At 41.1% G+C, this 18195-nt stretch overlaps 1 protein-coding gene across 1 annotated transcript in view; it reads right to left on the bottom strand.

Moving 5' to 3' along the window:
- Lgr4 (leucine-rich repeat-containing G protein-coupled receptor 4) overlaps positions 1-18195 on the bottom strand; it is a 96611-nt gene that overhangs the window by 28290 nt on the left and 50126 nt on the right. Inside the window, exon 2 of the mRNA NM_172671.2 lies at positions 15205-15276. Within this exon, the coding sequence (NP_766259.2) occupies positions 15205-15276 (72 nt within the window). The remainder of the gene's footprint in view (positions 1-15204; positions 15277-18195) is intronic.

Below are 18195 nucleotides of genomic sequence, written 5' to 3'. Positions count from 1 at the left end.
TCAAAATATTTGCTTCCTTTTCCCCCAAATCTCTGCCTCTTTATAAACCATGTAAATGCTAAAGTAGCCTGGTTTCAAAAAGCACTCCATTTCGCCTCAGCTTACCGTTAATAGAACGGACACAATGAGCTGTGTGCTCGCACGAGGCTTATCCTGAAACCCAAGCCAGCGAGCTGGAGAACTGAAATAAACACTGTGAGTGTGGTGGGTGGGTGATAATGCCTCCCAGGGGGCACACTACTCGGTGGCTTTGTTTCTTGGGAGAAAATAGAGCACATGAGGCCTTCATCTCCTGAAGTTCCCGGAGCTGCTGTGGTAAGGAGTGATTCCCGCTGCAGTCTCAGCACTCACTCCTCAGAACCAACCTTTCCACAGACTGCTCAGTTGGCATGCTCCTACAAGCCAGCACTTCTTGTAGCAGCACATCCTGGAGGTGCTTTGTGTCTTCAAGTTCAGATCCAATAAAAAGCAGGGTGAATAAGGTCCCCTAGTCCTTAAGAGACAAACATCTGAGATCTTCCAAAGTGCAGTGGTCAAAACAGATAGCATGCAGTTGTTCTTTCACAGAATCACAGGACAACAACATCCCTGCTTTTCTAAAGCACCAGAGAGGTTAGGTGACTTGGCAAAAATCACACAGGTACCAAGTGAAGGAGCCAGCATTCTAGTGCTTGCTCAGCTGCCTCAATGTTTATCCACTTGTTCCTGACCTGAGGTGCTTCTGTGGTGTCATCAAAAGATTAGGAAATCATTCTCAGAGGAGAGGCAGAACACTATGGACTTGGGCAATGGGCAAGCTAACAGCTTTGTTTGAGTATCAACAGCTCTGCCCTAGAAGCCCAAAGGGACAAGCTCTGCGTGTGCAATAGGAGCTCTGACTGCAATTATGGGGGAATTTCCCAGCAGACTACCAGTACATACCTCACTCAGCCAAAAAGGCCCAGAGTGAAGGAGATAAGAAAGACCTCTCAATGCCATATATAGGGCTCTTACTGGTGGCTGATCCTGAGGAAAAGTACAAACTCTTTTAACAAAGAGCAGCTGTTTCCCATTCCATGCCTGGGTTTGTCCTTCTGTGCCACAGACAATTGTCTACCTTTGGGGCTAGTTGGTGGTCTAGCTTAAGATCTCAGAAAATTTTACTCCATATAATGCCTCTTTGTTCACTATTAGTACACTCCTTGGTAGCTGTTAACTGCTAAGGAAATACCATCAAGGTGAAAGCAGAGGGTAGATGTGGTATAATTCTTTTTGCAAACACACATAGACAGTCCCAGGCATCATGTCTTTCACCTGTGTACCTCAGTAGCTTCTGGCTCCCAAGATGGTGAAAATTACTCTACAAGATTCCAAGCCGTGAGCTCGTCGTCATCGTCTTTCTGTGGTATGAGTTTATCCTCCATTAGTCACCTGGACTACTCCCACGAACCTCCAGAAGACTTCTGCCTCAGCCTACTTAAACACTGTGAGGGAGCTGGTGAGATGACAGCAGTTAAGAGCATGTGTTGCTTTTCAGAGTACCTGGGTTCGGATCCCAGAAGTCACATATGGGTCACAACCATCCATGACTCCTTTCAGGGGATCTGACCCCATCTCTGGCTTTCTAATGTTAAATTCTGAAAAAAAAAAAAAATCTCAAAGCCTCATTTTCCACCCACTGAATTTTCTAGACCATCAATGTTAAGTCTCTTCTTTTACACCTTAACCCAGTGTTCTTGTCTCCTACAACTTAGCATTGACTGTTACATATCTGAACACATCAGAATTTTTCTATATAACTCACCACTCACACCAGTTTTCTTCCCCTGTAATAATCATGTGTGCCAACCTCTGTCAACTGAAATCATGCTGACTGCCTGAGTTGAGTACTTCCACCAACATGAAACCGACTGACACCACCTTCCTATAGTTCCACAGGAGTCTGAACTAGAACTTTCTCACTCGTGCATCTTAGTTTGCCTTGAGCTATTCACCCCCTACCCCCATCTTTCTCTGTGGATTTATAATGTTCCTTTTGAGTGGGGACTAAATTATATTCATTTTGTAATTTTGCACGAGACCATGCATACAGAAGATACGTTGTAATGCCTCAAGCCCCAATATAAGACACACGAGAATGTAATATTGGTACTTAAAAAATTGGAGAGCTACTTGGTGACCTTTCCTTCTTCCATTTCCACTCCCTCAATCTCATTCCCACTCTTAACAGGAAGGAAGTACTGAGCTAGACTTTAAGGTAGCAGGTAGCCTGGCCTCTCTTCGTGTGTGTATGCTGCAGGTATCTGGGAGGAGCTTAAAGTTGGAAAGACCAGTTCACGGGTCACAGGCTTACCTCAAGTCACTGCACTGTACACAAACACGCGGAATTGAAACAAGTCCAACAGCACTTGGAATAGTGATCCCAAACAGTTAACCTCAGGACAGAACTCATTTACCCTGCTTGCTACGTGAGTCTCGGGAGCAAAGAAAGCAGAGAGAAAGAAGAGGGAGCAAGAGTTGAGGGTGGGGAGACAGCAGTCCCCTAGGCTTATCCTCTTCCAATGTATCTGAAGCCATTCCAGGGAGGGTTCAAGTGGTGCAATGTAAATGTCCATATGAATCTGCTTTATGATTATTATTCATAAGCACCATGAATTCATATTAAGAGCTCCTTGAGGGGAAGCTTTGGAGAGTAAGAGTTTTCAATGATGTATCTACTCTTAATGAATATACTACATGAAACATGAGAGATGGGTCACTGGTGGATATGAGTGAGCAAGCCACATTTCAGAAGGAAATGTAGGCCAGGAGATTGATAAATTCGTGCAACTGCACCCAATGAGACTAGAATTTCTTCATTTGGGAAGCAACTGACAGGAGAGGTTGGGCTTTAGAGATGGCTCAGCAGTTAAGAGCCCTCACAGCTCTTGCAAAGACCCAGGTTCAGTTCCCAGCACCCACATGGCAGTTTCCAACCACTTATAACTCCAGATCCAGGGGACCCAAGGACTCTTCTGATCCCCACAAATTCTTCCACACATGTAGTACATGTGTATATATTCAGGAATACAAATATACACATAAAAATCTAATATTTTAAGGAAAATGAGAGAAGCTACTGTGAAATGCAGAGTAAACCAACAGGTGTTATTTACACAAAACCACTGCATTGAGGCCATCACATAAATTTCAAAGTGGCCAGAATTCTAGTCAATATTTAGGAGAGCAAAGACTACAATCTGAATACTGACCAGATATTAACTGAGTTGCGAGGACTGTAGTAGCTGTTCTGAGGAGACATGGGATAAAGAAGGGACAATGATGAGACCATAGCTACTGTGGACGGGAGGCAGGGAATGTTCACCACACAAGACGGCTTTACAAAGACACATCTTCTCACATCATGAGGAGGTTGAGGAGTAGGCTGCACACCCTTGCAATCCCCTCATGTCCCTAACCTTTACCCTGTAGGTGATTACATGATGGTCTGGCATTGTGCTACCATTAACCCTCAGGCAAAGTACCACAGTACTGCCCCTCAGTCTAATCAATGTTTTTCTGCCCTCAGCAATGTCTTCTTTCCTCCTCTACTGCTTCTCTCCACACTACCTTTGAAGATAAGCAAAAGAAAATATTACAGCTCGAACCCAAACATGTCTAGGCTGCCTCTCCTGTGATACCATTGAGTCCCTCAAGTACAGCATGGCCAGTGTCAGTCATACTGCTTACAAAGTACAACAGCTATACCATCAGCCTGTGATGTTCCCTGCAAAGACAGCTCTAAGTCAAGAGTAGGCAAGTATGGCCACCAGATAGCATTTGACGGGTGGTAGGTGTCACTCTTCTAAACGTTATTTGAAATCAGCAGGATATAAAATGTTAGCATCCATTTTCAACAGCATAAAACACTTCTACTATTAATCCCAAGTCATATATTAATTTAAATTTGAAGCCCTGCCTGTATGTTCAGAACTATGGGGTTTCTGTTGAAAAGTTAAAAAGAAAAAATCACAAGGAATTTGCTTGTTCTCATTTAGGCTATTCATTATCCTATTACATTGGCCCTTAAACACTTAGTACCCATAACAGCTGATCAGCAGTGTCTCCCTTTTTAACAAATGGAGACCGGGCCTCTGCTCCTGACATGCCCAGTCCAGTGTCCTACAACACCACTAAAAACAGGAATCCTAGAAACACAACAGTGCAAACAAAGCAATGTAAATCCCAGAAGCCGAACACTTCTGCTTGGTGTTCTCCACTACTAACTTCAAGACAGCCACAAGAAAGGGGTACTCTTGTAGTGGACTAAAAAGGCCAATAATTAAGCAGCATTCTTTCTCGATTCCCTGGGACCTTCTTCTTAGCAGCGTTAAACCTCATTTGATTCAGCAGATCAAAGTTTTCCAAAGTTCACTCCCCATGTTTGGTTTACTTCCCTACTGCCTTTTCTTTCTTTTCTTCTTTACCCACCCCAATCCTAGTGCTAGGGCTCAAACCTAGGGCCTTGGGCACACCGATCCATAGCTCCAGCCATGTTATCCACATTTTTTCACACCTTCAGGAAGGCTTTTATGTCTCCATATAGCACACACATGTGGGAGGAGGTAGTGCGTGTCACCCAGCACTTGAGAGGCTAAGGTAAAAGAATAACAGGTTTGAAATAGACCTGGAATAAAAAAGTATTCTGTGGTGCATCCTGGGTTCTATAATGGACCCCATCACAAAAAGCAAGGAAGCAAATTAAACGTGTAAAGCTGCAATGTTTCAAGAGCACACATGTATTCAGATCCTTTCCACAGAACTGTCCCTGTTTCCTAAAGCAGCTTGCCTTTGCAAGAAGAAAACTGCCCCCCTACCACACACACACACACACACACACAGAGAGAGAGAGAGAGAGAGAGAGAGAGAGAGAGAGAGAGAGAGAGAGCACTAAACACTATCAAGATCTATAATAAAAATAATTATATCCCTGTTAAAACTTGGCATGAAGCCATCTAGCACTCTTCCACATACTAAAAAAACTTTATTTAATTCTGAGATCTTTAAGTTTCACCTGCGCCATATTGGCCTTTTGTGTCTCCCGCTTCATCACAGTAGCCTGCAGAAGCCGTTCTAGAGGTAACTCATTTGCCTTCGGATGATGAGCACATATGACACGCATGGCATGGGAGGAAACAGTATAACACATCCTTAAACTACCCGTACCTAAGACTGACCAGTAGCTGTCTGTCTACCACCTTTCTTCTATCACAGGCCAGCAAGGGAAGCAGGGCCTTGTCTCAGCTGTCTCTCTTCTCATTCCTTTTACGTCCAGCATTCATGAGCTCCAGCAGAACTTAGTTTCTGCCTGTGCTGACACAGTTTCTTGCACTGGTAATTTCAAAACGAAGAGAAATCCTTTGTCTTAACCCTTCCCCTAATTTTAAGTTCAAAGCTAGGATTACCAAGCCAACAAGATGACTCCAAGAGTAAAATCACTCGCTGCCATGCCTGATGCCCTGAGTTCAATCCCTGGATCCCACAATGGTAGGACAGAACCGACTTCCAATTGTAGTCCTTTGCCATCCAAATGTGAGCCATGATATATACCTCCATACTCATCCCTGCACATTCATTATACCCTCAGACAATAAGTGAATACAAATCCATGTTAAACGTGACTATTGATTCTGCGAGCCACACAGACCTTAGAGAGAAGTCAGCTTGCACAGCATAGACTGGCAGGCTGGTTTATCCACATCACAAAATGGCAAGACACACAGAGTTAAGTGGTGAGGAGGGAATACCAGAGCAGTCTGGAAAGGATGGCAGAGAGAGCATCACAAAGCAGGAGTTCAGAATGAACTGTACTGAATGGCTGAGCTCTAAAGCCGTTTCCGCCACAGTCTCCTGCAAGATGAGAATACACCTCTTACTATTTAAATGGGAAATTCAGTTCTGTTATTTGCAGCCAAATGTTGTTTTAACTGACTGAATTGCCAATAAACATTGTTCCTTTCTTACCTAGTAACAGAATCCTGACTTGAGTCCAAGTGAGCTCTTATTAGCCAGCATTTCCTGTTAACAATCCATATCACTAAATTGTAGCCAATGACATGTCAGAAGTACTGTATGATTATATTCAAGGTGGTTTCTTAAAAGAAGTGACAGAGTGAGACACTGTCATCCCTCCTCCCTCCTCTGAGAAGTGACTGCCAATGGCTACAGCTACAGCAGTGACATAAGCTGGACGTGAACACTATAAGCAAAGAACTGCACACAAGAATGCTAAATTCTATGTTTCTAATAACTGTGATTGTCAACAGTAGCTCCTGGTTGCTAGGCTGCAGATCTCATAGGCATGCAAATAAAAGAAAGCATTATGTCTTTAAAACACTGTTTTGTTTTGTTTTGGTTTGGTTGTTGTTTTAACTTACCACTATAGTCAGATATAATTCCAATTCAAGAAATGTAGGAAAAGAGCACACTAGGCTGTAACAAATATAGCACAATTAAAGACAGGACATTAAGGGGCTAGGGAGAGGGCTCTGCAGTTAAGAGCACTTGCTGCTCTTCTAGGACCTGAATTTGGTTCCCTGTACTCATATCAGTTGGCTCACAGCCAGCTGGAACTCTGAGAGCTGATGCCTCTTCTGTGTGTGTGTGTGTGTGTGTGTGTGTGTGTGTGTATGTATGTGTGTGTTACATATATCAAAAAATAAAATAGTTTTAAAGGACAGTGCATTAAATATACAAAAACTAGGTAAAGAGTTTCAAATTTTTTTAAAACAGTAGATAAGCACCAGAACAGTAAGAAATATTCAAAAGAAAATATAATATATATTCACTAGTGGTAAAACCTCTATCTATCGGTATTTCAGTATTATGACAAATGAGTAGAAATAATATTCTAATTTTTTTAAAAGAAAGTTAATGTATTCAAAACCTCAAGGTTATATGACACAATATCAACAAAGGTCATCTCTCTGAGGTGAGATAATAATTGATTGGTTAATCTTTTCTTCTCTGTAACTACACGTCCAGGTTTTGAACATCAAGTTTCCATTAATTTTATGTTCAATTTTGAAAATCCTAGCGTTTCTCAAGTTGTTCCATACTTTATAGCTCTAGATCCATGTATGTCTTCAACACAAACATTTGCAGCACATCCAACATAACCGTCTCTACGGTACAGAGAGCACCCAAAACAACCAACGCGCACAGAGAAGGAAAAGCACAAGTGCTGAGCCCCAGTCCCTAGGGTGGGAGAATACAGTGTTAGTTAATAGTATATTGAGTAAGCATGGCTTATGTAAGAGTAAATAAAAGAAATGGCTCAGTTTATTACCTTGTTGGAAAACTTAATCATGTTAATAGAAAATCAAATATATCTTTGTTTACTTGTAATCACTATTACATTAAAAGAACTTTTAAAAGTGTATCAAAAGATGGCCTAGTCGGCCATCACTGGAAAGAGAGGCCCATTGAACTTGCAAACTTTATATGCCCCAGTACAGGGGAACGTCAGGGCCAAAAAGTGGGAGTGGGGTAGGGGAGTGGGGGGGAGGGTATGGGGGAGTTTTGGGATAGCACTGGAAATGTAAATGAGGAAAATACCTAATTTTTTAAAAAAAAGAACAAATAACCATCATAGATTACAATACATAAAGGAACCAACAATCTGTGGTTTCATGTGCCTCTCTACACTTTTTGTATCCTGTGTCACTTTACCAGTGAACTGTTTGGAATTCCCCAGTTTGATTCTTCTAGCTTGCTATTAAATTCTGATTTACTAAATCCCAAGCCAGACTACATCACATTTTCATCATCTATATTCACGAGCTACTAAGCACTTACAACGAAGTTACAGATATAGTTTAGTAGAACTCAGTAAATTGATATTAACTCCTATTTAAATGAAGAATTCTTCAACAATATTTTGTTGATTTCAGATTGATCCATTTCATGCAGTTGTGGCTAGAAGCTGCATTTTAGTAGGTTGATCTAGCCATGGTTTCTCTCTGCCCAGTGTATATCTACCTTCCTGCTTTCTTCTGCTAACTTTGGGGAACCATTTCTCCAGTCCAAATAGTTCTATTAGGAAGGGATGGATTGATGAACCAAGTTAGACAACACTATCAAACAGAATAGATATTTTAAGAACAAGCAAGGGAGGCAAGACTGCCAAGCAAAGTCCTCCCAGGTCTCTGCTCAAAGCAACAAGGATTACTTTAGACATTCATTTAGGATTTTAGGACTACTGAAGGTTTAGGTCCCTACCATATGAAGACAGAATATTTACAACAGGAAAGGAACCAAAGACAGAGAAGTGGGAATCAAAACTGAACAACTGAGAACATGGGGAAATTCTTGTACCTTAAACCTCAAGATCCAGTGGCAGCTGAAGCAACTCCGCCTTCAGGCATTCCTGTTTTCCAAGGAGCCACTCTCTACCACGCCTCAGTGGTGCTGTGTCTGGAACCTGGTGGACTCCTGTACCATGCAGGCCATGTTACAAGCTTTGCTCGCTCTCCAGAGCCCAGAAGCTATCTGCTAACATCCCCAAATTCCTGTTCCTTAACTCCTTTTCCCAAACGCCACAGTCACTGCTCTGCTGAAACAACCAGAAAGCTACTTAAAATCACGGAGATCATTTCCAGTGTCTGGCTCTGGGCATCTCTCTCGAGCACGCCAAAGTTGATCCCTTTGTTTCATTGTAGAAACCTCTTCTTCCACAGCTCCTGGGGAAGAGTTCTGCCCCAGTTCTCAGCTGGCACTTGCCTTCTTCCCACACCTTGATTCAAGTGTTTCCCAAGGAGTTGTCCTTAGCCCTCTTCCCTTTTTTTCTGCCCTCTATCCCTTAGCAATCTTTTACAATCTCAAGTTTCCAATAATCATCACATAAATGATTCTCACCCAGCAATCTCTATTCTGCATTCCATTCACATATGTCCCAGTCTACATCCTGTGGAACTCAACATGTTTATTTGAAATTAAATTTGATACTTTCTCTTCTAGAACAATTTCTTTTCATGTCTCTAATTTTAACAACTCGTGGAAATATTAAAATTAAGCACTACTGATGTTACCTTAATATCCCTTTTATTTGATTTTGCCCCTCATTTGCCCTAATTCAGATTTACACACAGACACAGACACTCGCAACAACTCATTTTTTAGACAGGATCTCTGTGAAGCCCAGGCTGGCCTAGATCTTACGATGTTGACCAAGTTGGTTGCGGATTCACAGAGATCTGCCTGCCTCTGTGTTCTCCATGCTGGGACTAAAGGCATACATCACCATGCTAAACCTAGATTTTGATGACTCTTTTAACAGCTAGCTCCATTGGCTAACCGTTATCTCTCTAACCTCTCAATTCTAAGCTCTCTGCTATGAGATTACATTGACAGAAAAATCTTTCTTCTTGATATAATATAAACTAGTCCCTGGCTCAAAAACAAACAAACAAACAAAAAACTTCAACAGTCACTCATGACCTTTGTCTACCTAGAAAGGCCCGGAGTCTGGCTCCAAATGCCTTTCTAGGTTGCTTTTCTAAGGGTGCTTTCAGTAATTCAGCACTACCTCACCTAGCATGTTCGCTACCCATCTCAGTCTGTCTCCCTTTCCCTGCTTCAGTGTCTTTACATATCTCCTCATAAATAACTCCTACCATCCCTCAAGGCTCCCTAGAAATGCCAGCTCTTTGAAGAGCTCTTCTTTAATCTTTCTTGCTAGAAGTAATTTCCCTTTTCCTTTGAACTCTCATAGCTGGAGTACACTATTCTTTTCCCTTGAAGTCAAGAATCTCATTTAATTCAGCACCAAACACAGTCTTATTTAGTTGACAAAGGCTTATTGAATTAACAAATGATGTAGTAATAAGCCTTTCTTTCCTTGGCTTTCCCACTTGTACAGGAGACATAGCCAGTCCTATGACTGAGAGCAGACCCAACTACTAATGAATTCAGCTGGGCAAGGTCCTTCTGTGAGAATAAACTTTCCCTTCTCGAAGAATTAGATGCGTTGAAACAAAACAAAGAGAAGAACATTCTAGAAGGGCCTAGTCCATAACTCTTAGGTTACAGTTAGTGCAGGCTCCCTTTCCATTTCTCTTCTTTCTGCATTACTTTCTAACCTTAGAGTTCTCCAAACCATCCATTCTAGAAAAGGTAAGGATCACACAGGTAACGAGGCTTCCTGTGCTCACTACACAACTGCTAGGTTGGTGATCTTTATGAACAGTCCTCTTACTCAAGAAGTGCAAGGAGAACAAGGGAGCACCACCAAGCAAGCGAGTCTATCACCAGGAGACTGAGGGAAGGCTTGGCTCTATCTGAGATGTCCAGCAGAGCTCATGATGAATCTGGAAGGTTTCATCAAGGAAGTAGATGTGAAGTGAGTCCCATGTGATTCCGAAGCCAAGGTCAGTCCTTCTAAGTACAGCAGCAGAAGAGAAAAACGGCCAACTATTATGTCCACCTGGGAAGTACACACTGAGATTAACAAGAACTCATCTGAAATGTCTCGCTATTTTTTCATAGTTTCAGCCTGAACCCATTTATAGAAATAACTAAAGTTTTCATGCTTGGTAAAAGGCAATTTCTGCCGGGTAGAATCAGAATAATGGTGGCAATATGTTCAAACCTTAACCAGTGCCTGCACGACACCTAAGAGGAAACAGAACATATGTTTGAGGATTACGGATGAGAGCATGAAGGCTTCAAAAAGGGGAGATTTTTGCTGTGGTCAAATACTCTGCATTTGATTACCCATGCCTGTTGGAATTGTTTGCATACCCCTTTTATAAAGAAGTGGCTCCATTTAGTTCTGAACAGATTAAACAAAACAAGTAACAGTGAACTGGTATGAAGAATCCTAGCCTTCACTCTAGTATCATGAAGCCGTAAGAGTCAACGTGTTTGGAAATGATAGAACTATCTTAGTCATAGAGTGTATTCGGTCATAACTGACTGAATGCCAACATTGGCAGTAGCTTCAACGGCTGATACTACATCCCTGTAATATCTACAGGAACTTTTCAGAGACAGCCTGTGGAAAAGTAGCTGGTATTTATTCTTCCTGCTGTTTCTAACTAAGCCATTCTCGCAACCATTCCGCAAAGGGCTACCACTGCCCTGACACGTCCAAGAGAACCAGAGCATTTGAGGCTCTAAAGATAGGATCAGGCAATAGATCCTGACACTGCTGTACGAATGCTTTCCCAGAATCCCAGCTTTAGTTAGGATATTGCTAACAGACACACTAGCCTACTCTGACTCCTTCCTCCATGCAAAACTACCTCGTCTCCAAATATTTCAACAGAAAGTCAGCCATGTTTAGAGTGACTACTGAAATTTCTCTACCTCACATGGACATATTTTTTTTAAATGTTATCCAATATTCCTTTTCTAGTAGTCCTGTGAGGATTCTCATTTTAAAGACTAGGAAGGTGAGATACAAAAATTAAGAGACTGTCCTAAGACCTGAGAACCTGGCATGTACTGACTTTAGTGCCAGAATCTATGGGAGAATATTACTGAGTAACAATCTTTATGAGTTATAAAGCTTTGAAAAGTAGATTAAATGTGAAAATAACTAGCAACAATATCTAATATGTCTAACACCCATAGAAAAGGTTGGATGGAATTCCTTTAGGACTAAGTCCACATTCCTCAGAATTCAGAAGGAACGGGGCTTTGAAGGCCAGGACATTCAGGACCTGTCAGGACCCAGAACAACAGAACAGCAGATTTATGAACTTGAGCAAGACCCAAAACCCTTTCAGTCCAGGTCCTGCCTTCATAGAACTAACTTTCTTGTAGGTATGAGAAAGAACTTATGTACAATGAAAGGCTTTATATGTATGATATTAACCATTGTATCTTTAAAGGACTGAATTCTTTGGGTCCCAAGCAGATTGGTTGCCAGTGTCTCTAGTCTTAGTAATTAGCATGTAATAATTCTAGCCTCCTTATAAATCTATCAAACCAAACTCCCTCAGGAATCACTTAACTCCCCTGCAGGACTTGGCTCAAAAACTTCACTATCCAGAATCATCAGAGAAATGTCTTTAGAATCACTATCCAGGCCTTGCATAACAATTCACTCCACATATTCCAATTCTCCAGAAATTTCTCCTTCCAGGCCATTCCATATCCTATGATGTTCTCACTGGGTACCCTTACTACCTGACTTCATCCACTCAACTCCTATACCCTACAAAACTCAGCAGAAATTATTCTAGGAATCACAAAAGCTTCCCACAGTCTACATCTCAAATCTAGCTTTTGGCTTCTACTCACCCTATATATACTTCAGTGCAAACTGTAATCTCCCTCTGAAGATTAAAACAACTGTTATTCAGCAGTTTCCTGGAATGATGGAAATTATTTGTGTCTGCTTATATGGTACTTCTAAGCATAGGTAGCTACTGACACTAAAAGGTGGTAGCTCAGGGCTGGCAATGTGCTTCTGTGCAGAGCATCTGTAGAGTATGTATAAAGCCTTGGGTTCTGTCACCAGCACTACAAAATAGAAATGAGCTGTAGGAAATGTGGCTTGTTCAGCTAAGGAGCTGAATTTTTGACTTTCATTCTTATCTAAATTTAAATGGCCACCTGCTTCTAGTTGGTATGATATCAACCAACAGGTCAGCTCCGCACAGAACTAGGCTGTATCTGTGTCCCTACCGAGCACCACAAGAAATGGTGAGCAACAGGACTCGGTGTTTGCTGCCAGAATAAACGAATGTCTAACTATGTAAGAACAGTTTTTATATACTGTTGGGAAGTGAGTCTACCCCATACTCTAAGCAGTCCAAATCCCTACGTGAGATTTGGCCAAGCTCAGTCATGTGTTATAAAGAAGGCCTCGTTAACCAACGTGGAGAAAACTCCAGGCAAGTCACTCATTTCTACTTAGGGTGCTCAGCTTTACAATCACTCTGAAATCATTTCCAGATGACTTTTGAACACATGGTTATGATGGTTATGAAACATTACAATAGTCAAGGCCTCATACTCAGGAATGTTAAAATCAACTACATTGTTTTAAAAGGCAAAGATGAAGCTTTTTAACGTTCATATTAACCTGGAAAATGAACTCTCTTGAATGCCTAAACTATTGCTAGAATATTAAAGACTGTTCTGAAATAAATAACTTGCAGCTCTCCTAACTGATTATTTTTTAAATCCTATCCAGCATTCAGAGTGGGCATAGCAGCTTAATTTGATAAGCTTTATTACTGAGATAGTAGAATAGAGAGAGAACATGACCTAGCTACAAAGAACTAGCAATCAAACTCAATTTAGTTCCAATTAAAACTTTCAGTTGATAGAGCTCATGAGGTTCACAACTGCTTGGTCATTTGAGATTTTAAGAAATCCAAGAGGTGAAATTTCACAAAGCAGAGATTAGCCAGGTTCCCACCACAAAATCCCTAACAGTGTAACTGGTAATTGCAGGTAGATCAACAAAGGTGGTCTGCACACAGGGGTCCCCTCCAGAGTTCAGGAAGCGTCTCCATTTCCTGTCTGGTACATCATACATCCCATAGTAGCTACACAATGGCTAACCAACCACTTGCTAATGTCCTTTCATTACATAATTACTTCTGTAAAGAAATACTAATCCTGAAGTCTAAAACTAGATGTGGGAAAAAATGGAAGCAGAAAAGTACCTTAACGATTGATTATAGTGGTGAAAATAGAGATTTCAACTGCAACTATCTAAAGCAACATTACTGAAAAACAATTAATATGCATTATATAAAAGGCATAAATAAAATACATCATACCCTAAAATCCTTTCACCCAAACATAATTTTGCCTTGTGCACTTTAAAAATAAAATACCAGCTAGTATTTATATAACATTCTGAATCAAAAAACCATACTAAATATTTAAGATTTATTTTGTATGCTCCAGAATAGTACAAATGAGGAATTATTATTAACCACACCTTATAGCCAAAGGCTCCAAGAGTCTAAGTAATTCGACGCAGTTCTTAAACTTGTGACAAATAATCTCTGTCCAATTTTTTTGCTGTAGAAGCATTAGGCTCAACTAAGTAGTGTGGGAAGAAAGAAATTCTCTTCCGTTTTATTAAGTCTTTAAATAGCTATTTCAATGAGCTAGAAATACAATCTGGGCCTAACTTGACTCCTACTGTACATTGGGAAAGAGGGGCTGAGCTAGAAGAGGCAGCTTCACTGACTTGGCTCTCATATTCAACAGACAGAGACTAGGACATGATCTATAACATGAATTTAGATTCCTTCAGGCCTGTGTCTTTTTTATGCCCTTAGTATCAAACTAGAACCTTTCTACAACCACAGAATACACAATCCATGAAGTGGGGCTTATATTAACTGATTCAAATCTAATTTTACTGTTCACCAGGATTCCAAAGATAAAATTCATAGTTTTCAATTCTTTTAAAAACTAAAGGTGCCATCCAGGGCTATACAGAGAAACCCTGTCTCAAAAAAAGAAAAAAAGAAAACAAAAACCAAAGAAACAAAAACAAAAAAAAACAAAGCAAAACAAAACAAAACAAAACAAACCTAAACCTAAAGGTGTGCACTCTTTTCATTATGGACATTAAAAGCATATGGAAAGCACAACTAAAGAAAGGAAAGATGAAAAACACAAAAATTTTGTTTTCATAATGCAAGTGACAAATAGAGAAACATTCTTTAAAAAGTTGCTGTAGGGGGCATAGCAGGCTTCTGTCAGACACTCTTACCCCTCCCCCACCAAGTCCAATGTGAACCGCCAAGGGGATCGGTTATCAGCTTCCTGCTGCTGTCCAGTTACTGTCCAAGAGGTCTGTTGCTTCCCGGCCCTGAAACACCTTGTGTTATTTCTCCTGTTCTGTTACCCATACAGCAACTGCTTCGGCAACAATGGTAATTATGCAGGAGCCACGTTATCTGAAGATCGCACTGTAATTAACTTGTGTCACTGCAGCAATCATGGTTATAATAATTGCAGGGGGGAAAATGTCTTATGGAAGTAGCAGTTTTTAGTTCTGGCTTTCAAAAATAACTTTAGTAATTATACTGCTTAAAAAAACAAGTTTGTTCTCCCCAACCCCCAAGCACGGTTCCTCCGCACAAAGTCACTTGGACTAAGCTATCAGGAGGTCTCAGACAAGGATCACTAGGTTCTCTCCATAGACAGAGCTTCCAGGATGAAGGAGTAGAAAACACATTAGTGCACATTGCTCAAAGTAGTACTTACAGCTCCTCTAGAAAAGGAAAATTCTTAAATGCATCTTCTGGTAACTGAGTGATATTGTTCATACTGATATCCCTGCAAAACAAGAAGGTAGGAACATCATTAACTAAGTAGTGGTCATCAAATGGTTTAAGCCAATAGAAAACAAATTACATGCTGATATTTTGTACAGAAGTTAGAAATAAGTGAATACGGAGGACAAGGGAACAGCCCTAATCTGGTTTTAGAATCAATGCTTAGGAAAAGTTAACTCTTTCACTATGAATTATGTCCCACAATTTAGAAACACACTGCAATCCTGGAATTTCCCCCTTTTAGGTATCAGCAGGAAAAACATATTTCAATCTACCAGAAGAAGTAAGCTAGTGTTGGTTCCCAATGTCCTTGGATAGCAGGGGGCAGTCAAAGCCCTATGCATGACCAAAATAAGCAAGCACACACTCCGGGACTAGGTCAAATAGCTCTGCAGATGAAAATGGCCTCTGAATTACAATCAAGGACAATAAAAACAAGTCCTAGCTCCAGCCAACCGGGCTTTCTTTAAGAACTACAAAACGTCCTCCAGGTGAGAACTGTCAGTGGGTTTCATTTGGAGCCTGTGAACAGATGCAGGCGAGAGACAAGTGCATACATGATAGGTATGTAGTCAGCTTAGAAAGGAGGGAACTCACTCAGCGGTGTAACTCAACAATTAACTAGTTCAAACAGTTCAAACGTACTTTATTAATCATCCCCCTCGTCCCTGGCAGCTGCCTTTGAGTTGACTTTCTCTTCCATCCGCCACTTGATATCAACACTGTAAAAGACAGGAACAGCTTTCGGAGGGAAAGTCCTGGCGTGCTCTGAGCCACTGAGCAACTCCTTCAGCCTCGCTGCCCCTTATCTGGAGGTAAGTGCAGTGGATGAGCCCTCTAATGCCAAAATCACCATAAAGTTTAAGCATGAAGCACTTCCGTTGCTGGATTATAAGGATTGTCAGCAAGAGGCATTAGGGGGAAAAATCAGGTATAAAATAAGGTATAACTGACATCAATTCACAAACTCCTTTTCAAGGTAAGACACCTTCAGTTCCTCAGTACTGGGGTCACTCCGCCCCACCTTTCCTCTTGCTAAGATTTAGAAACTGGGATTGTGTCCCTTTCTTCCTAGCCTTTCCCAAAGCAGGTGGGAGCCATGCTGGACTGGGAATGACAGAAACCGCAGTAGGACCAAAACCAGCAGGAACAGAAGCTGCAGAAGGGAGCATACGTTCTCAGTATAAAATTGCACCAACAATCAACCTTTGCTCATCTGGCAACCAAGGCTCACTGTGGGCCAAAATGACTTCCTCAAGGCTAACAAGAGGAGAAAAATGTGTACTTCCTATGTCTTCCTATGTAGTGCATAATTCCTATAACTCTTCTCACTGCTAATCAAGATAGAAACCAAAGACTGAATAATACCAAGGTTAAAAATTAGGGAAAGGGGGTAGATGGGGAACCTAAGTGACAGAGAATGTTTAGCATATGTAAGGCCCCAGGTTCACTTGTCAGCATCAAAAGAAATGGGGGGAGTGGGAGATAATGGACCTGGAGATCTTGGCATAACCATCAACACATCTTACGTCATATACTTCTGCCAGACAACTGAATAGAAAAAGGACTATAAATAATTCACCAGCTGAGGAGTCAACGCTCACATAATTTCTCATAGCTTGAAATTTCCCTTTAAGTGGATTATTACTAGACTCACAAATATTCCAAACTTTTTTCTATCACTGAAAAATGACACAAATCCTACTAGAGATAACTTAGAAGACATTGTATCTTTCTCCAGGAAGTATTATTTTTAAACCCAGCTCCCAATACTACCTAAGGCCGCAGTCATCAGTGAGGAAACGGAAGGACCCCTTTCCCATAAAGACTTTGGCAAAGAGCCAGAGAAATAACTCAGTGAGCAACGACACTTGCATCTTTCAGATGATCCCAGTTTAGTTCCCAGCACCCGCGTGGCCGTTTCTAACCCTCTGTAACTCCAGTTCTAAGGGATCCAGTGCCCTCTTCAGACTCTGCAGGCACCAGGCAAATGGTGAATAGAAATATATGTAGGCAAAAGACCTATACACACACACAATAAAGTTAAATTTTAAAAAACAATCACTTGTCAAAAGACTGGTGAAATACCATCAAAATAGGGAACAGAGAACTGACACCTGACACCCAAACAGTTGACCCTGGGCTTCTCTCAAAATGAAGCAGTTTGCTAACTGGTTTGTGTAGCTTCCTAGCCTGACATCATACTGTTTCTTTCACCTGTTGCTCTAAATTTGTTTATCATGCAGGAGCACTTTCGTTGTTGTTGAAAATAAGCAAGGCTCACTTAAGGACCACAGTATCAGAAAAACCGATGAATTGCTTCATCAGAAAAGGTCTGCAGTGAACTAATTAATTTCACATCAAAGGTGGGGAATGTAATATAATTAGAAAACATTTATTCCAACAATCTTGTCTACATTCAGCATTTTGTAAAACATGCACTCACACACAGACACACACACACACATACTTACACAGGCACACACATACACACAGAAACATAAACACACACTTATATACACACATACATACTCACACAGACATAGACACTCAGACACACACACACACACACACACACACACACACACCTTCCCCTCCCACTCAAAGTAACAGGACACAACAGGTAGTTTGCTGTGAGCTGTAATTGCAATTAGCAAGACTCTGTATTTACAAACTAATGTATGTTAAACATGTAGGGAGGTTTTGTTTCTAAGTCCCGGGTCAGGAAGAAGAGTTCTGATTTTGTAATAGATTTTACACAAAAAGCCTAGCTTTTATAAATGTTTTCCCTCACACTATCTGATCTATGGTTATAAAACATTTAGGAATAAAGTAAGAAGAGGGGGAAGGGGTGGACTACACGATACAATCTCCAGGGCAGCCCTAGAATCGTGTGGTTACAGAGTAGAAGGTGGGTGGG

Source organism: Mus musculus, chromosome 2, assembly GCF_000001635.26.
Source record: "Mus musculus strain C57BL/6J chromosome 2, GRCm38.p6 C57BL/6J".
Classification (NCBI taxonomy): domain Eukaryota; kingdom Metazoa; phylum Chordata; class Mammalia; order Rodentia; family Muridae; genus Mus; species Mus musculus.
This window is presented reverse-complemented; position numbering and strand designations above follow the sequence as displayed.